Consider the following 20,065-nt stretch of genomic DNA (forward strand, 5'->3'; position numbering starts at 1 on the left):
GCACTGACCAGTACCAAACGGCTTTGTTTATTGTAAGCCGGCGCAGTATTGTTGGTACTAAGTGTACGTTATCCAACTGCGTGACGGGACCGCCAGCGGATATCTGATTTTCTTGTGACGCGTCACTTTTATTTTCGAAACTTTCTTACGTACTTTTTTTCATAAATATGTCAGCAGATTCTGATATCCGATCAGCAAATGCATAATTAAATTCGAAGAGTCTATATATAAAATCCACCGCAAGGTGTGAACAAAAATTAATTCCGTGCCGTAACTTGACCGAAGTGCACCAGATCGCTTGCATTTGCAACGCACACTTTTTATTTTGGGAAATAATGGAGATTTAAAAAACCAAATGTAATCCAAAACAAATGAGCCCCTTAAAAAACATTATCAAAACAGAAATATACAACGGATGTCTAACAGACATTTTGAAATATTCGCCGTAAAAAAATTGAATTCATCCCGTGACCTTTACCGCCATTAACATGCTTGCATTCTCCGAAACCAAAAATATGAACTCTCTCGAAAATGTCCTTGCGGTAAATCCGTAGCCAAGAAGTGAACGCCTTTTAAAACGAGCATCGAGTTACGAATCGAGTTAGGAATCTGAAACATTTGCGCCCGTCAACCACATATATGCTTCAATAAATTGTCTGGATATTTTCAAAAAAGGCTAGCGATAAAATTATTCTTTCTTACATACGCTATCAAGTTGTCAACCATAGTTACATTTGCAGATAATCTGTATCAAGTATACGCATCATCACTGACTGCATACCTTATTCAAAAGCGCATGGGCAAGGCTGTCGGCGAATTCCAATACCCACTTTCAGAAGCTCTCGCGATCGTGGAGTTGGTGGTGTGGACATGGTTATCTCCATGTAGGTGGGGTATTTGCGTCGATCCAACCGGCGGCAGTAGCAGCGATCGTGAATCAGAATTGGCTCTCCAAAGATGTTGTCAGATACCGTCAACTTCCATTTAAACTGAAATGGCAAAACCACGAAGCATATTGCGCGGAAAGAAAAAGTAAATTTAGACATGTCTGCACTTTTCAAAAGCATTAACAAATGCAAAGACAGGAACAAAGCAATAAAAGTTTACCACGTTAAATGACAAAACCGTATCAATAGGCAACACTCTGCTGCAGTTTCCAACGTGAAGGAAGTGATTTCACAAGCACATTTTAGCAACCATCATAGGCCGCAGAATTGGTCCAAAAGCATAATGTCCTCGTGTGCACTACCAACCTGACGTATGACGCCTGCCACCCTGAAAGATACTGGCATCCCCATCCTTTTATTACTAATTAAAGAACATCTATTTCTCTCATGGTTATTCTGTTCTGTGCCAAGTTGATTTACTTGCAAGCAAACCAGCTTCGCGACAGTGTCTCCCGAGTGCTCTTTGCAATAAACCGAAAAGCGGCAAAATTCCAGTCATAGAGATCACATTAATCCAGTCGGTTTAACTTAAATGGTATAGTATTAGTAACATGAACGGTCAATAAAGTGACCGGAAAAGTGACATTGAGCCACCAGCATGGAAAGCAATCAATGAGCAACAGCTGTGCTAGTAATAAAATACCTTTCCCAGCTAACTTGTTAGGAATTACTTATTTGAAAACTTGTTAGCCGTCACCATGTTAACTTGTTAGAATTCATTTATTTGAAAACTTAGGAACGAATCAAACCGAAATGCACCTACGAAAAAATATAGAAATTAATACTGGATATTCTTTTAACCGTTTTGTTGTGTAGCACAATTGTTCCTTAACAGTAAACGTTTTCGTTTTCAAATAAAGGAAAAAGGACCAACTCCGAAACCATTTTGGAGTTCCCACAGCACATGTTCTCACCTACAATATTATTCGACTCCGGTGCTAAAAACTACCGTAAACGTCAGCCGTCAAAGATCACGCATGTGAAAGGTCACGATAAACCATCTTAAGAATGATATGTAATAACCATCTTTATGATCAAACACATGCGAACCAGCTTTATTCCATCCACGTAGCAACAGAGAGAAACAGAGAGAGAGAGAGAGACTAATTCAGAATGTCCCTTAATTAATCTGACAATTCCATCCCGGAATTTGGGAATGACACATTAGCGGCTGCTTTATAAAATCGGTTTCTTCTACTTAATCGGTCTCGCGCCACAGAGAAACAAATCAGCATAAATCGTCCTGCACGTATTAATATTGTGTGGCCAGTCGCCACCCTCAGAATTACAGACATATTAGCGGCATCTGTCACAGGAGATAGTGTTTCTCAACGTATACCGCGCCGGACTCTCCGAATACATTAAACAGGCTAAATTATCCAGCGCGACTGATTAATGAGACTTTTAATGAGACGCGACCAGAATGGTATCGATAATCTTTCCAAAAATATCGTGAAACCACAATAAACTTTCCCAGCCATGCGATATGCGCACATAATACCAGCGTGCCAGATCCAACAACAAATATTCAGAGAAATGTATTAAATTAATAATGTTACTGGGTGATTATATTTGTTGGTTTCAACTTTCAAGTACAACAGATCATTAAGATTTTAGCTTCCACCTCACTGAAAACCCTTCATAAAACTAGTCTATAAACCACCACATTTGTAACACAAAGTGGCGTTCTGGGTAGCGCATGTATTGTGCTTCTTAAAACTTTATTACTGATAGTACGTTTTCTGTTTGGCATATAAATTTACAGAAATAAATCTGCACAGAAATGTACATCCTTTTGTAGATAATGTTTCTTTAGGCCTGTATGCTGGTATGTACGTATCACAGAATTATGAAGTCAGTATGTACGTAGCACAGAATTATGAGGTCAGTCGTGACCACTTAGAGTCAACAATTTTAAAATTTTTAACCATTTGTCTTTTATAGATATCGGTATGTTGCTTCCATAGCAAGAAAATAAATAATGTCCTCGTATGCACTACCAACCTGACGTATAACGTCTGCCACCCTGAAAGATACTGGCATTCCCATCCTTTTATTACTAATTAAAGAACATCTCATCGAACATTATTACTAATTAAACAACATCTTATTTTCTCTCATGGTTATGCTGTTCTGTGCCAAGTTGATTTACGAAAAGCGGCAAAACTCCAGTCATAGAGATCACGTTAATCCAGTCTGTTTAACTTAAATGGTATAGTATTAGTAACAGGAACGGTCAATAAAGTGACCGGAAAAGTGACATTGAGCCACCACCATGGAAAGCAATGAAAGAGCAACAGCTGTGCTAGTAATAAAATACCTGCAATATTATTCGATTCCGGTGCTAAAAACTACCGTAAACATCTGAAAGGTTACGATAAACCATCTTAAGAATGATATGTAATAGCCATCTTTATGATCAAACACATGCGACCCATCTTTATTCCACCCACGTAGCAACTGTTCTCACAGAGAGACAGAGAGAGAGAGAGTGACCAATTCAAAATGTCCCTTAATTAATCTGACAATTTGATTCTGGGAGTTGGTAATGACGCATTAGCGGCTGCTTTATAAAATCGGTTTCTTCTACTTAATCGGTCTCGCGCCATAGAGAAACAAATCAGCACAAATCGTCCTGCACGTATTAATATTGTGTGGCCAGTGGCTACCCTCAGAATTACAGACATATTAGCGGCATCTGTCACGGGAAATAGTGTTTCTCAACGTATACCGCGCCGGACTCTCCGGATACATTAAACAAGCTAAACTATCCAGCACGACTGATTAATGAGACTTTTAATGATACGCGACCAGAATGGTATCGATAATCTTTCCAAAAATATCGTGAAACCACAATAAACTTTCCCGGCCATGCGATTTGCGCACATAATACAAGCGTGCCAGATCCAACAACAAATATTCAAACAAATGCATTAAAATAATGTTACTGGGTGATTATATTTGTTGGTTTCAAGCTACAACAGATCATTAGGATTTCAGTTTCTATAAAGCACCACATTTGTAACACAAAGTGGCGTTCTGGGTAGCGCATGTTTTGTGCTTCTTAAAAAGTTATTACTGATAGTACGTTTTCTGTTTGGCACATAAATTTACAGAAATAAATCTGCACATAAATGTACATCCTTTTGCAGATAATGTTTTCTTTAGGCTTGTATGCTGGTATGTACGTAGCACAGAATTATGAGGTCAGTCGTGACCACTTAGAGTTAACAATTTTAAAATTTTTAACCAGTTGTCTTTGATAGATATTGGTATGTTGCTTCCATAGAAAGAAAATAATTAAACAATAATCTCGCTTTGCAAATTTCGATAAAAACAGATCGCGTTTTTTCCAAAATGTTTGTATACTATTACTGTATGCGATTTATGCCAGTGTGTTGAAAATTAATCAACAGAATTTTAACGTTACTTAAATCAACTGTGCAGGGTAACACTGCAGTTCGCAAACCCCCGTAGAACACTCGACAGCTTTCTTGTATCCTCGGCTGTACGTACTCAACGAAGTGACCGTTGAGAATCCCGACTATTTCACACAGCTCCCCTGCACACAAGCAAAGATGCAAGACACCCGCTGGTACGTGTTAGAAAACCGTATCGGCATGTTGCTCTGGGTTGGACCAAATGTGGACCAGCAATTTCTGCAGGACGTTTTCGGAGCTGTCATAGCCGGTCAAATCGAAGTCGATAAGGTAAAACTTGATTGTAAGCGGTCTCTAAATTCAGCAGAGACATGGTTCAGTAACCTGCACGATTTGCAAAACCTTGTGAGTGGATATTTTCCACACTATATACTCTATGAACAAGTAAAATTAATTGCCATTGTTACCGAATAGTATTCTTTTTTTCACTACGATGCAACGTAACAACATTTGTCTTCTAACTAAGTAACAACATTTGTCTTCTAACTAATCAGCAAACTGAGGAAAGTGAGTAGCATCTCCTGCGACATTATCCACCGAGTTACAATTACTCCCTGATGTTATTGACTGGAAATTTACTATTACTTAATAGTTCCTATTACAATAGCAAGTGCTGCAGATCAGAAATAAATTATGCACAACAATAACGGGAAAGGGAAATCCTTCCTTTTTATCTTTAAAATCAGCAAACCGAAGTTACCAAACTGAAGCGGAAACGGAAATCAACATCAGGCGGACGGTATTTTCAACCTACCACGAGGCGGCAGCCACATGCAAGAACTGTTGCAGGAGACCGGGCTGCAGAAGAAAGTAAGTACCAACTGGAAATCTGTTTTCGTTTTCTGCAGTCCGAAGAAAGTAAAGATCCATCAAGTCTATCTGTATACATCTTTTTGATATATCGAAATTTGTTTATGGTTTGAAATACAATACACCGCTTATTATACCGCATATTTATCAGTAACAGTTGTCTGCTGAAGAGATCGATCATTTGTTAATTCCACCTGTTTGTTATCAGACGTGCTAAGTCAGTGTTTCTCTCGTGGATTCTCATCGTTTTAAATCGTCGTCAAACCTTACTGACGTTACTCACCGCCATGCCTAAACACGATTCCATTTCGCTGGCCGATTACGACTTGGAATCCGGGGAAGAAGACTATGCGTTTGCCAATTATGACAACGATCGTTTCGCTGATGAGATGGACGAACTGGAACGCGAGCGAGATGGCGAGGCTTCGACAGCCAAAGATGCTGCTGCGAAGACCGTCGATCGGAAAGATGGAAAGACAGAGGAAGCTGCGGAGAAGAAGCCTAAACGAGTCATGGGGCCGCCTGTTAAGTTGGACCCTGTGTGGACCGCCGGGACTGCCGGCGCTGGTGAAGGATTTCGAGAACATCAAGTGGCGTCCCAACGGATGCGACGTGCGAGCGTACCAGGAATGAACCAGTGAACAGACGAAAAGTTGGATAACCAACAGAATACGTAATATGTACTTTACGGCATTTTTAGCGCATTGCTTGATTACTCTAGCAGCATCATTATCACGAATCATAAAAATTGCACGGTTGATCAACAAAATGGTATTAATTTGGATTAAGATTTGATCAACGCTACTGGTTGTGCATTACTACTAAATCTTTGGTTACGGCAATATAAGACAGTTTCGTCTACCGGTTTAGGTAAGTATTAACAATTTACCTTTCTGTCTATTTTGTAGAAAGAAAATCTACAAATTTTGATGAGGAAAATGGAAGCGTGGGCGCACAGCATGTATCCCAAGGCTCGCTTTGATGACACGCTGGAAAAGATCAAACATATTGGAAGCAAAGCCAAAGTTAAGGTCAGGCAGCTGTGCAATGTTCACGTCTTCAGGTAAAAGTAGGAAAACCCGCTAGTAGTGCAGCAGGCGATAAAAAATCAAAATGACCGTGCAGTCCTTGCTCTCTGTCAATAAAATGCAAGCGACGAAAATTGGTCTGTTTGCTGCTATCGGTCTTTGATAATAACATCACGACGGGTACGATCAGCCGACAGTCTTCTGTCGAGCGAAGGATCTGCATGAGTTCCGCTTGCATTAAACAATCTTACAGACGTGCGTCAAAAGGCTGGTTCGGGACTTCCGGTGCTTCCCGAGGATTGCGTGGGGGCTGACTTAATCGAAACGGACACTCCTAGTAAAAATACGGGAAACGTTGCGGCTAACCCTAGGATTTCTAATAATGCTAAAGACGAGGATTTCGCTTGGTTTGAACAAATGATGGCGGATTCTGACGCACTGGCGCAAGCACAGATGCTTTCCTCGCTACCACTCGTGATCGTTAGCGCTACCACTCGTGATCGTTCGCGCAGGTTGGTAATTGTGAGATCCTTCTTTAATATTGACGCATTTTTCTGCTTCCGTAAGCTGAACGGATGTGTAATAGCGTATGCGCTTCACGTTGTCTTGTCAGAACAGTGACCTCAGGCAGCATATACTACGTAATGTTCCTCTTGATGCGGTGTTGTTAATAGTTTGTCGCCTGTCGTTGTGAATCACTACTCGAATTCCAATCCAGAATTGAAAGGTCAGCCTGCTTTGAATAAGCAGAACAACAATTACGGTTCGGAAAAAGCGCCTCTTCTTCTTTGATCAAACTAGGGTGAGTACAATGGTATAACTACATAACTAACTAACTATAACTACATGGTAGAATGGTATATAATTTCACTTGAAAAGTATACCCGAGTGAAAGCTCAGTCATGGTTTCAGAGAAAAGAAGAAACCATTAAGATCTCCATAATGGATAATTTTCTGGAGGATGATGATTTTGATCAGGAGCTCAATGCCATGGAAAACATTTCGTAACATGGTAAAAAGATGTGCAAAATTGAAACATCTTTTGCAGTCATTTAGTTTTTTAATATAAAGAAAGATTACGGGTGTCAGACAGGTGAACTATCAACAGTTTTCCAGCTTTTTCGTCTGGAATGCATCAAACTGCTGGCCAACCGGCAAAACGGAAGTTCATGATGCAGGAAGATGACGACGATATTGGGAGTGAGTCAGGAAAGCTCTTGATGCGAGTGGACAAAGGTGGTAAAGCCGCTCAGCCAGAAAAACAAAGGATTATGATCAACGAAGACGACGATGTTGTTAGCCGCCCGAATCGTGTCCACACCAACGACGACGCTGATGCCATCCCGGCGGGCATACGAAAGGATGTATTCAGTGAAGACAGCGACGACGATGCCGTCAGCCAGTCGAAACTTGTGGCCGCCGAAGCACAGATCGATATCGCCATTCCGGCGGGCAAGCCAAAGACTGGGTTCTTTCAAGTCGATGACGATGATGTGTCTAACCAAACGGGAAAAGCTTGTAATTGTGGAAGACGATGACGACAACAATGTTGTCATCCAGCCGGCTAAATGAAAGCCTGTAGTCACGGAAGACGACGACAATATGGATAGGGCGAACTACGATGAGATGGACGCGCTGGCATTCATCAATGCGGATTAGTCGCTATTATCGCTTTCATAGCCCCGCTTTGTCATAAACTGACGACCATACCGATGTATATCGCCATATTTTGCTGACGACTTGTTGTCTCTTCTTTTTGGATTGTTCACATTACCTGTTCATTTGTGCTGCAGCTACATCTACTGCGCTTGTCATTAAAATTTTTGTGTTTGTATTCCAGTGATGTGCATTTTACGCTTTTCTAGTTTCTTCCTCATTCCGAAGATTTGATTTAAAAACAGTATTGTGATTTATAATTCTTGAGGATGTGGCTTTATAGCATGGTGATTCGTCACTTTTCATCTTATCTGTCGGTTGAATTATCCGGTCGTAGACTTGCTCTTGCTGCTTCAACACAATAAAATAATCTTTTTTAGCGGCCAGCACCATGCAGTTAAAAGTTTTTATATGACTAATTTGCTTGATGCATTTGACTAGTCGACATAAATAACAAATTCGCCGCTAAAAATCAAAATTTATTGGTTACTTGTTAATAACCTGATATTTTCAATTTTGTGAATGCACGTTTAACATTCTAGCCTAGTGAAACATAAGATTCATTACGAAAAATACAAACTACGATTTCCAACAACTCAGAGTTTACGAAAAAACTAAGAACTACACTATCGGTAAAAATTGAGTTTTAAACATTGTATTAGCAGCACAGTGGTATTTCAGCTGTTCTGAAAATTAGAAAAAATTCGTACACGATTTGTTCTTACTTCCTCATCTCTTTTGTGCATATCATATCTCACTACAATGGAAGATAGTGTTCAAGATCCAGTGCTGCAATGCAGTTAAGTCTTAGAACGACCTTAACAATTACATGACGGCGTATATATAAGCAGATGCATGAAATGTTTCAAAACGAGCGTACCGTCGTTGTTTTCTTTGAAAGCCACATAAGTTTAAAAAAGGCACAAATGTTACTTCATCCAGTACGGCTGCATTTACCGCCCAAGGGAAGTGCCGAATTCCCCCCAAGAAACCTCTTTTAAGCTGCGCTGCCCTGTTACAGGAGTGGCAAAGCTGGTAAATTATGGAGGCAGCAGATGTGTATTTACTACCAATAATACCTGCGCTTAGCCAAAAGAACACGTTCTTTTGTTACCAGGTACACGGCGGGGACGTGGCAGGCAGTGTACCCAAACCTGGATACCTTTGTACGCGGGCACCGTACCTCACTAGGTATCCAGGCCGGCCGTAAGGTCCTTAGTGCCCGATATGATATATCATGGAAAAGGACTTTATGCTTAAAATTTGCAAAACGATTAAAACCAATAATTTAAACTTTATTAATGTCATATTCCACTGCATGGTTTATTTCTTTTTCGCCAAGTAAGGCGAGTTTTGCTTGTTAGCTAAAAACTGTTGCATATTCTTAACATACGGTTTCAAATTGCATTCTTTCATCTTAAAGTTCAATTCGTACTCATGTCTTGTGAGACAAGCGTATTCGAGTAGCTCATTACCGATCTGATTTGGCACGTTTCTAAAAAAAAATATCACTTGGTTGCCCCTGTTTTGGAACGTCTTCCACTTTCCTAACCCGTCCTTTCGTTTGCATTTTTTCACAAATTCCGTATCGAAATTTTCAGCGCCAACTCCGTATTTTCGTTTTTTAAAAAATGCGGCAGGGTAGGCTGTTCCAGGTAAGCGCAGAATCTTAACCCACGGACACGTAGTCATCCTTACCAAAGCCGCTTCGTCACTCGGATAAGAAAGTTCCTATTAATAACGCGTACATTACCACTATATATGTTTACCAACATATATTATTTATACGTTGAGCATGCCAACTTTCCGAGACAACGTTAACTTATCTGCTGTGGATTTGTCAAGATAAAAAAATAACAAATGAATAAGCAATAAAATAACCAATTTTTAAGCAATAAAAATGAAATAAACGAACATTACCGTTAGGTAAGCTCCCTTAGCTTTTTCTGTAAGGTCGTAGAACGGGGCCACAGATTCGCAGATACCAAGTTGTATGAGTACTTCTGGAAAACGCAATGCTAATCCAAATGTATCAATCATATAATACCGAAGGATCTTGTACAAACCGTTTGTCATTTCCAAGATTTCAATCCCTCTGTTCTCAAATGCAATCTGATATGTCGTTACGAAACATTCAACCATAACATGGGCCACGAACGCCAGCCTTGACATTTTTATGCCGTGTTTACTGCCGCGAGTGCAGAAAATGTTAGCGGCGGTCGTCAAAGTCGGCGCCAAGCGCTCACGTTCTTCTGATTCTAAACTGTAAAAATATTTTTCACGATAGTGTAACCAATAATTTATCTGAACACATACATGTATTGATCATTCAATTTGATCAAAAATGCTTCCGCTTCTTTGGACATCCGAAATTTCTTCCCATTAAACACGCTCTTGGCCATTCTTAAAGCCGACTTCATTATAATTTCCATATCAATATTTCCATTTTTCAATTGCTTTGCAGAACTGGTAACGAGTTTTGCAGGAACTTGAGACTTAGCGCCACCAACAACCAACTGTCTACTCACAAGCCCGTCCATAACCCCCAGTTTCGAATTAAGCAATTTCAAAAAACCCATCCGGATGCAGCACTAAGAGGCTGTTAAAGTATATGTCATCAGTTTCCTATTACAGAAAAAAGGTTAAATAGCGCTCGCTTGGTAAGACGCGTATTTCCAAATTTAACGTACTAGAAAACCATTTTTGCCATCTAAAGACGACCATTTACATCCGTTATGCATCTGTAGCATAAAATCTTTTATGCCACTCTCTTTATTGCTGAATAGTTTGTGCGCGGCCTGCTCAAAGTCATCACAGTAGAGCAATATGTTTTTTCGACTTTCCCCTGTGGTATCTGAACCAAAAACCAAATTTTGCAGACCGGCTTTTGTTGGTGCCCGTATCCTGAAGAAATCATCTCGGCATGATTAGCACCATATTACACACTTATGCATTATGCGAGGCGTTTATTGCGTTATGTTATATAACGGGTTAAATACCCATTTCGATATACCTTGCGTAATTTTCGTCTTCGCGCATGACCTCGTCAACCCAATCAAGAATCTCCATTGGGCCTGTTTTTCCGCACCCATTCGGCCCGACCACAAGCAGACTTAAATTCAGCTTTGTCTTCTTTAGTCCAAATGGTATCTTGACAAAAATTACATTATTATTCTCACCTACAACGCCACTGCTTTTTCTATCCAATTCAAAGAGAGTCGTCGTACGTCAAAATCAACAAAGTACAAAGATTGGAACTATTTATTCAAAATGTATTTTATTCCTCCCTTATTCCAAATATAATTGATCCATTTTTCAAACATAAAAATTCAAACTGCATCGCATAAAAAGTTTCCTGCATCGAGGAACATAAAATATGTGATTTTGGTTAGTTTAATTCACAATTAACTGAAATCTCAGAAACAGCTTGAGTATTCTGTTACGGTCTACTAAACTCTGCAGTTAAAAATGTTTGTATAACCATTTATACATTTATGTATTTATTTCATTTTATGACCACAAAATGTAAACAACATAGAACACAAATCTGAATTTTTTGGACATAACGTGTGCCTACTAATATAATATTATGCCTCATACTACCTCAGCGCTGCATTTGTCAAGCACAACAGCGAACGCGGAAGCCATCACTGCGAAGAGTATTTCAGGCGTGCTCCCTACTGCCTTCGCATACCATTGCAATATATTCCCTGTTAACGATTAACTTTAATAATTTGATTATCTGTTTCATTTTGTGGAATCTGGTTACCATACGTCCTCCCAAAAATTTTTCGAAGGTCGATCGTCGAATTAGCACACTTGGTGGCGGCCGTGTAGCAAGAGACTTTAAAAGCACTATTGCGAGTGTTCGGCATTCTACTATTTCCACACGTTTTCTTCCTTCACTTTTACGTTGTCTGCCGAAACATCGTCTAATTAAGTGTTTTGTTGAGCCACGCTACGAAAAGGTCTACACCAAAATATATTTCTTTGATCATCGTTAGCATAAAAATATGGTGCCGCGGAGAACCTGCGCTGCAAAGTGATTGAAATCTCTATAATCTCTTACAAGATGATAGTACAGTAAGTATTAAGGAAGTGGGCCGCAGTTTACAAGCAATGAAAGCCCTAAGTCTGTACATAGACCTAATGCAATACATGCCAATCATTATACCTAATACCATGCCGCGAAGAAGCTGCGCACAATTAGGTATCAGATTGGCATTACGTCTACAAGATACAGCATTCATTTACTAATATATGTCTATCAATTTACTACTATATATCTATGTCCTACAAGTTGATAGTACAGCACTACGCAAGCCCACTGCAGTTTGCTAAGACTGAAACACCTAGGTCAACACATGGACCTAATCGTAAATGCCAACTACTATACCTAATACCGTGCCGCGAAGAAGCTGCGCACAATTAGCTATTACATTGGCATTACGTCTACAAGAGGCAGCATTAATTTACTAATATAAGTCTATCTCCTACAAGCTGATAGTACAGTACTAGGGAAGTGCAGCGCGGTTTCCTAAGACTGAAAGACCCAAGTTTGTACACGCACCTAATCATGAATGCCACTTATTCTACCTAATACCCTGCCGCGAAGAAGCTGCGCACAATTAGGTATTACAATGGCATTACATCTACAAGATATAGCATCGATTAACTAGTATATGTCTATCTCCAACAACATAACAGTACACTACTAGGGAGCTGCACCGGAGTTCGCTAGCACTGAAAGACAGACGATGATAGTAGAGTAATACTATTATATATCGTATATGATCTGAAATATGTAACGAATCTCTAACTCACAACTCGTGGTATTTATTCTATGCGAACGAAGACAATCAAACATGCTTAGTAATAGACAACAACTTATGACGCAAAGCAGTTGCAAATGCACGACGAGGCGATCCAACAGAAGAGTACTCTGCATACCTAAGATGAATACCATCTTCTGTAAGATTATCATCTTTAAACAAACCCGAAGGAATCAAGACTGATATATTTCGTGCACTGCAACATTCCCGGAGACACTGATTGTACACCTTAATCACAGTATCAGCAAAGTTTTGCATATACTCCCCCTTATGCATGTGCCGATTAAACAAGCCTAACACAAGAAATTTGTCGCTTCTTTCGGAATTGTCCTCACAAAACTTCACGAATCTTGTTACAAGATTGGCAACAAATGTACAGACTTCATCCTCCGAAGCACCCCCTGTATGCTTTTTCAGAAATGCAGTGAGGTCATTCGCGCCTGCTTCAATTACGACGACTTTTTTCCGCCACGAATTATTTAAGTTCCACTGGGCAGCATCTAATACACCCGATGCGAGAGCACCAGATTTGCTTTCGATGTATACAAACATGTCGCGAATTTTCACAATCTTTCTTATCCAGTAGCGAGCGAAACTGTCTCCGTAAATCACTATGGGGAACGAAGGTATGCCTTCTCGAGTAGCATCTTTCATGACACGTTTTGCTTCGTACTGGTCACCGTAAAACGATTTTGTACGGTAGAAACATTCCATTTGTTACCTACAAGTACCTATTTTTATGAAATTGGAACCCTTTTTATATCAAACTGAAAATTTACTGCAAAACTTAGAACTGACCATTAATATCGTGTAAATACAATGATTTTATACTGTACATACTTGCAATATGCAAAATCACTAAACAAATTCAGATCACGCATTAAGCAAACAAATTACAGAAACCCTGATAACAGAAAACTCAATCCACCCAAACAATTTATCACTGTAAAAAATAGCCATACGCAATAATATCATAGAAATTTAATAATATTATAGAATTCCAATAATATTATAGAAATGTTTCTATATTATAGAAATTAGCCGTACCATTTGATAAACGCCGTACGATAAGTTAAACTCCTGCCGTCCTGCCTGCCATAGACAGCCTCCCTAAACATTTAACACTGTGCTATGCAGAGTTCCGCTACAGTCTGCAATCGTTTTTCTGCTCGTAACCCTTACACTTTTGTGTTCAATTTAAAATTACTAAACTGATTTCAATTACATTAAAATAAATTTTTACTAAGAACGATGGAGAATTGTGTGTTCCATATGAGGATAATCCTTCTTTGTTTCGTTTGTTAAGCTGTACAGCGCCCGTGTGTCGCTAAGGACTAACGACATACAATACTGCAGCCTGTAGCCTCTAACTCTACGGCCTATCCATGGTGACTTTTGCTGACTTTACTTACTGTCATAACATTCTGAACCCAGAATGCCAAATAATCCAGCAACAAAACAGCAAATCACCCAGGAACAGTTAGTCCGTAAGTCATCACACTACAAGCTACAGCGCAAAAAGAGCAGTTTTACTACTAGAGTAGTATTTTGCCCAACTCCGCAACTTCCCCCTCTTAATAGATTGATGTTCTGTTCCTGGATTATCTGCTGTTCTGTTGCTGGATGATTCGGCATTCCGGGCTCCGAATCTAAAGACACTAAGTAAAGTCAGCAAAATCTGCTAACAAGTTGGCAATAGATAGACCGTAGAAGCTACAGGCTACAGTACCATAGAAAAGCACTATGTACTGTATTGTACATCGTTGGTCCATAACGACACACAGCCGCTGCTCAGTTTAACAAACGAAACAAAGAAGGGCTGAAATATGTACAGTAAAACCTCCCTGATACGCACACTCTTATGTACGTACACCCTCTGTATTAAGTACACCAAAACGCTAACCAAAATTACTTTTCACTGCAAAAAACACCTCTCAGTTCCGTACACCCTCTACATTACGTACGAAATTTTCTTAACGGAGGTGTACGTATAAAAGAGGTTTCACTGTACTCCTAAGTTCCAAAGATTGCTCTTTTGAAAAAAGTTATGCCAACTCAATCGAACATTGCGCGCCGCCAGTACCCAATATAAACTTGAAAACCTTTTTTTCGCCCACCCACTACTGTACAGTGACGAAAAAAGAATATTATTTTGCACATTACAGCTGTAACAACACCGAATTCACTGCGGTACCTGAGTGTGACCTATACCCTACGTGCTGCTCACTCCAGTCCGTGCCAAAATCCTGTCGGGAACCGTTTCGCACAACTTTCCCCGTCGTGGATAACGTCGCTATGAAATGGCAATCGGCCTAACTGAATTGTTCTCCACGTGTGGTACTGATCTTCAGGGATGTTATGAAATCCAGTAGTGATGCGGTACACAAATCAATACTAGACCGTCAGTCGTACTGACGCCTACATAAACTTGCTTAAATTACCAACTTTGGTTGAAAATTGTTCTCATTCTGTGTGCGAACCTGGCGTTTACTTAAATATATCGTTGCCCAGCAATTACTTGCCGCCTTGTGATAAATGGTCTTCAAGTTAACTGTCGCAACTCGTAACGTTTATTCCTGTGCGCATAAATGTGCAATACTGTCGCATTCTTTCGCTAACTAAAACTCAAGCAAAAAATTTAAAAATAATAAAACCACGGAAAATAATGACTTATGTTTGGAGTTGTCTTAATAACAAATTAATATAAGAGCTTAAAAATTAGAATGTACGATTCAGTACGAATGAAAGATGTTATGATTACAATTTACGTAAAGGTACGTTTTTTCGTCTGTTAATGTTAACCGACATGAGCTACATGGATTATTTTGAATTTTTTTATTCGTGCTTTGTTCATACGCATATCCGTGGTAAAGCTGGAAAATTACTCATGTCACTTAATAATACATATTAAGTATCATAAAGAACCGCCTAAAAAAACATGGATAGTATAACGATTTAAGTAACGTTCGATCGGGTGTTATGGACTTCTTAAGTTCTTAGTAACCATTAGCGATGATAGTGGTTAAGGGTGCTCAGTAAGTCGAACGTAAAAAAATCACCGCCTCTCTCGAGTGATTGCCGACCCTTCACTGGCGCTGCCTGCTGCTAACCAGCCAGCGATCCCCGTCCCGGAACTGCATCCACACTCACACAACTCTACGTATGCTGTACACACCGACAACTTGATCCCAGCATATAATTCCAAATAAAATTATCAGCAAATGTCATTAACTGAGTCAATACCATCACGTATTACTCGATATGCCGGTTGGTGCTCTCTTGGCACAGCGCATCACGCTGCACTGCGGGATTAATCTCTGGATGATGCCCTTCAAGCATTGAGTTTCCTCCGGCCTTGTATCCAGCATTACAGCGCCAATTACGTGCCGACGATAACGAATCACTGCCTCGCAGCAATCTTCCCCTCTACGCAAACGTTTCTACTTTTATAGCGAGTGTACTATTTCGCTGCTTTTCGCACCAGTATATCAGAAATTATTATCTAGCCCAAACTAGCTCTCTTGATATCTATTATTAATTCTGCACGAAAAAAATGAATATGTCAAATAAACAATGACGGTACGCATTTTAAAACAAATACCCTACGGTAAAGTAAAACCAAAGGAATCAAACAAAGCGGCATGCAAACAAAACACCGAGAAACGCTTCAGACGGCGAAAAATTGACCTTTTTAATGCAGACACTGCGGCTCTTTCAACCTATACAAAAATCAATAAGGGCAATGTGCATGTCTTCCTCAGTTCACTCACCCATATGGATAAACATTATTTCTCCATATTCTAACCATTTCTCTACCCAGTTTCTCTACCCTATTTCTCTACCCTATTTCTCTACCCAATTTCTCCACCTTATTTCTACACCCTATCCCAGTACCATTTTTCACTCACCATTTTCTCTATCCTTTTTCGCTGCCCAACTTCTCCATCTTATATCTGTACCCTAATTCACCCTATTCACTACCACTTTTCTCTGACCATTTTCACGACTTTATTTCACTACCATTTACTCTCTAACCATATTCTCAACCCAAGTTCCTCTACCCTGTTTCTCTGCCCTTTTCTCTACCCAATTTTCCACCTTGTTTCACCCTATCTACTACGTTTTCCACTCACCATTTTTCAACCAAATTCTCTATCCTATTTCTCTACCCTTTTTCTCTACCCAATTTCTCCACCTTATTTCTACACCCTATCTCACTACCATTTTTCTCTAACCATTTTCTCAACTTTATTTTTCTCTAACCATTTTTTCTGCCCAATTACTCTACTCCATTTTCTCTCCACTTTTCTCTACTCCTATTCCACTCCGATTTTCCCCACGCTTTTATACGACGCTATGCACAATTCCACATTACTACATCCAATAAAACAACTCATATTACTACATGCAATAAAACTCTCACACGCATATAAGTGAGTAGAGTACCATTTGTACTGGTACTGCACAGCCCTCAGTACACTTATCTGATGCTGCACGTTTTGGAGATAGTGGCAGTCGGAGACTCGGAATCAGGTCGAGACTAATACACGCATGCCCGTACGCGAGGTGGTTGCACTTGCCGCATACTATTTCGCAACAATAGCCGTCCAGCTTGCACTCAGGCAATCTTCCCGTAAACAACTCCACAACAGAAGTTTTTTACAGTTATTATGTAATAAAACCCGTCCTTCGGAACAGTCCCCACGAGGGGACGCCCCGCTAGGGTTTCGAGCAAAAACGTTCATTAATATTGTCAGTTTGTAACGGGTACTACTGTAATTACCCAGTCTTTTAACACGTAGCTTCACCCTGACAGCAAGTATGCCGCCGTTTCAAACTTTGTGTATCAGGTAATGGGTCGTGCCTGCTGCAATATATTGAGTGTGGTGATAGACCACCTGCGCAAATTAAGTATGTAATTTTACAGAGATCTCCAAGTTGAGCAGAATTAAATATAAAACCAGGTCAAGGGAAATTATGTGGTGACAATACCCCGTAAACAGTAATACTCCTACATTTCTGTAATACCCAAATAACATAATAATACGATACATACGAAAGCTGAAAAATTATTGTACAGATACTTTATCCTGATCAAGCTACCATAAAGTAGAACTGTTTAGCAGATCTTAAGGTGAACTTGCTCGCCGTATGCTTAACAACGTATGCCACTGTTACACCGGCTATACCGTAAATTCGTAATTATACATTATTGAATAGTTCACATTTTAAAAAACGTCGAGATATAATATTACCATGCATTTTGTAAGTCAATAGTGTTAATTGCTTCTGATTATCGATTTTTGCCTGCCGTATGCATATTTTTGATTGCGTTTATCCTCAACGGTCTAATTTTTGTTCTTTTGCCACAAGATTGTCGGTGAATTTAATTAATTGTAAGTGGAAATCATTCGCAAAGTCGTGGTATACACGAGGCACAATGGCCCCGCGATTCCAGCTCCACATGCATTGCGTATTAAATTGTGTATGGGAAGTGCAGGAAACGATCCCTACTCCCAGTTGAATATTTTTTTCTGCGAAGTTAGTTGTTTGCGAAGCAATTGTTCAATCAGGGATAGCTATTTTAAATGCAGCAAACATGCATTTCCGATTTTTGGTATTTAGATACATCATTTAATACCTACAGACTGATTTTGAGCCATTAAGCGGGAAAATTTTTGCATCGATCAATATGGTCACAGTAACTGCGAAAATCAATCTTACAAGTTACAACATACTGTGTACTGCATGTACTTCAATATGTCCATATATATCGCCTGTGGGTAATATTTTCCCAACGTGACAAAATTAATCCAGGCCATAGCCGCAGCTCGGCATATGGCAAAAGTAGCATTAAAATAGTCGGATGGAGCGGGAGCGAGTTAAGAGTTTCTGGAGGTTGTTGTGCTTAAGTGCATGATAAGAGCTTTGTACTTTAAGTGCAACCTGGAACAACAGTTAGTGATGGGGCAGTAAGCGCGGAGCCTAACTGCACCAGTATTACACATGCTGCTGTTGGACACTAGCGTTAATTTTAACTAACTTCCAGTTTCTTTTGCAAGATTCCTACCCAAATCATGAACCATGCGTTTTCGTCGAAGACAATAAACTATTTTTAGAAATTCTTCTCTGAAATACAGATGTTTAAAAAGGTTAAGTCTTACTGCGATTAAAGCTTGCAATTCTCAAGAACAATTATTACAATTGAAGCAATATTATAATCCTAAACAAGCGAAAATTTCGTAAATTCTTTGTGAGCAACAATAAAAAATAGAAACAGAGGTTCCATGGCTCATGTATTGTAGTTGTAGTTGTGTTGACTCATGTTTTGTTGTGGATTGTAGGATGGAAAAATCTGGTGTATGCTGAGCGAAATATGGAACTGGTAACCGAGCATAGGCAAATGGGAGACAGCGAAAAGGTCATGGTCTACCTTTCGCGAAATCCCGGAACAAACTCGTCCTGCATGCAATGGAAATTTGACTTTACTGACACAGGTGAGTTTGTATGATGTTTCATTTATGAAATACTTGTATAATAATACTCTGTGAACAGAAAACATTATGATAAAGAACGAAAAAGAAGGCTGTGACATTACTTTTTAAAAAATTAGTTTTACGTTTTATTTTTCAGTTATTATTATTAAGTTAAAAGTTAATAACCAGTCAGATCTGATTCGTGTATTGAAGGTTTAAGCATTGACCGGCTCAATATTCGATTTTACTACGTCACGTCCGAAGATGGCCATGTAAAAGCGTATCTGAAACCCGATTTTCGAGGAGAGGTGGACCCACCTGAAGATCCGCCCGAAAGGATTGTTTTATGGTCCATTCCCACTATGCGGTCTATTCCGGAAGCACAAGGTTGGAGAAAATTCAGTCTTATTGTGGAAATGGGATGCAAACGGAGTCCTTGTGTTTTTCACCACACGCAGCTTTTTCTGCAGCAGCAGTCTGGTGGCTTCTTTGAAAAAGAAGAAAAAAAGTACCCTTTCAAAATTGAAATTGTTTTTGCGTAATCTTCTCCGGGAAACGTCTTTGGCGAATTCATTGGATTTATATTCCGAAATTACTAGAATAGTTATTTTGATTTCCGTGCTTTACCTGGCCATTGCTAACAATGCTGAAATTTGTACTTTGAATTATTCCAGTCATATTTTCTCCTTTTGCGGAAGCGTGCGTTAGTCTTGTCCGGAATATAAAACAAAAAAGATCTACTCACGTGAAAACGAGCTGTATTGAGCGTAAATTCTGTCTGCTTTTTACACCATAACCGTAATCACTTCATTTTCACTTTAGCATCGGTACGTCTATATGCTATATATTGTCATTTAATTAACTCAATCTAGGGAA

At 39.5% G+C, this 20,065-nt stretch overlaps 3 protein-coding genes across 7 annotated transcripts; all 3 read left to right on the plus strand.

Annotated features, from left to right (window-relative positions):
* The first annotated feature begins 785 nt into the window (after positions 1 to 785).
* LOC129580604 (peptide-N(4)-(N-acetyl-beta-glucosaminyl)asparagine amidase-like) lies at positions 786 to 19,898 on the plus strand. 4 transcript variants are annotated; one of them, XM_055471202.1, is made up of 3 exons: positions 786 to 884; positions 19,058 to 19,210; positions 19,403 to 19,898. In XM_055471202.1, exons 2-3 carry the CDS (start codon positions 19,090 to 19,092, stop codon positions 19,729 to 19,731), a joined length of 450 nt encoding a protein of 149 aa, XP_055327177.1. In that variant the 5' UTR covers positions 786 to 884; positions 19,058 to 19,089; the 3' UTR covers positions 19,732 to 19,898. The 4 variants fall into 4 exon arrangements, with proteins under 4 accessions (XP_055327177.1, XP_055327176.1, XP_055327175.1 ...); XM_055471201.1 differs by lacking the exon at positions 786 to 884 and adding an exon at positions 17,852 to 18,109; XM_055471200.1 differs by lacking the exon at positions 786 to 884 and adding an exon at positions 18,736 to 18,865.
* Positions 5,485 to 7,017, plus strand: LOC129580744 (TIMELESS-interacting protein-like). The gene is made up of 4 exons (XM_055471403.1): positions 5,485 to 5,817; positions 6,106 to 6,228; positions 6,493 to 6,737; positions 6,900 to 7,017. Exons 1-4 carry the CDS (start codon positions 5,485 to 5,487, stop codon positions 7,015 to 7,017), a joined length of 819 nt encoding a protein of 272 aa, XP_055327378.1.
* LOC129580605 (uncharacterized) lies at positions 7,144 to 8,099 on the plus strand. Of its 2 annotated transcripts, none has more exons than XM_055471204.1 (2): positions 7,144 to 7,237; positions 7,334 to 8,099. In XM_055471204.1, the coding sequence occupies exon 2, from the start codon at positions 7,356 to 7,358 to the stop codon at positions 7,761 to 7,763; it is 408 nt and encodes a 135-aa protein (XP_055327179.1). In that variant the 5' UTR covers positions 7,144 to 7,237; positions 7,334 to 7,355; the 3' UTR covers positions 7,764 to 8,099. The 2 variants fall into 2 exon arrangements, with proteins under 2 accessions (XP_055327179.1, XP_055327180.1); XM_055471205.1 differs by having other exon boundaries at positions 7,226 to 7,237; positions 7,315 to 8,099.
* Positions 19,899 to 20,065: the final 167 nt, after the last annotated feature.

This window comes from Paramacrobiotus metropolitanus, unplaced genomic scaffold (genome assembly GCF_019649055.1).
Source record: "Paramacrobiotus metropolitanus isolate TYO unplaced genomic scaffold, Prichtersi_v1.0 Parri_scaffold0000004, whole genome shotgun sequence".
NCBI lineage: Eukaryota > Metazoa > Tardigrada > Eutardigrada > Parachela > Macrobiotidae > Paramacrobiotus > Paramacrobiotus metropolitanus.

Excerpts from the sequence above, each read along its gene's own strand:
- LOC129580744 (XM_055471403.1), top strand. The coding sequence starts at position 5,485 with ATGCCTAAACACGATTCCATTTCGCTGGCCGATTACGACTTGGAATCC. Across the intron at positions 6,229-6,492 it reads GAAGCAAAGCCAAAGTTAAG|GCTGGTTCGGGACTTCCGGT; the intron begins GTCAGGCAGCTG and ends GTGCGTCAAAAG. Across the intron at positions 6,738-6,899 it reads ACTCGTGATCGTTCGCGCAG|TTTGTCGCCTGTCGTTGTGA; the intron begins GTTGGTAATTGT and ends TGTTGTTAATAG.
- LOC129580605 (XM_055471204.1), top strand. The coding sequence starts at position 7,356 with ATGCATCAAACTGCTGGCCAACCGGCAAAACGGAAGTTCATGATGCAG.
- LOC129580604 (XM_055471202.1), top strand. The coding sequence starts at position 19,090 with ATGGAACTGGTAACCGAGCATAGGCAAATGGGAGACAGCGAAAAGGTC. Across the intron at positions 19,211-19,402 it reads ATTTGACTTTACTGACACAG|GTTTAAGCATTGACCGGCTC; the intron begins GTGAGTTTGTAT and ends CGTGTATTGAAG.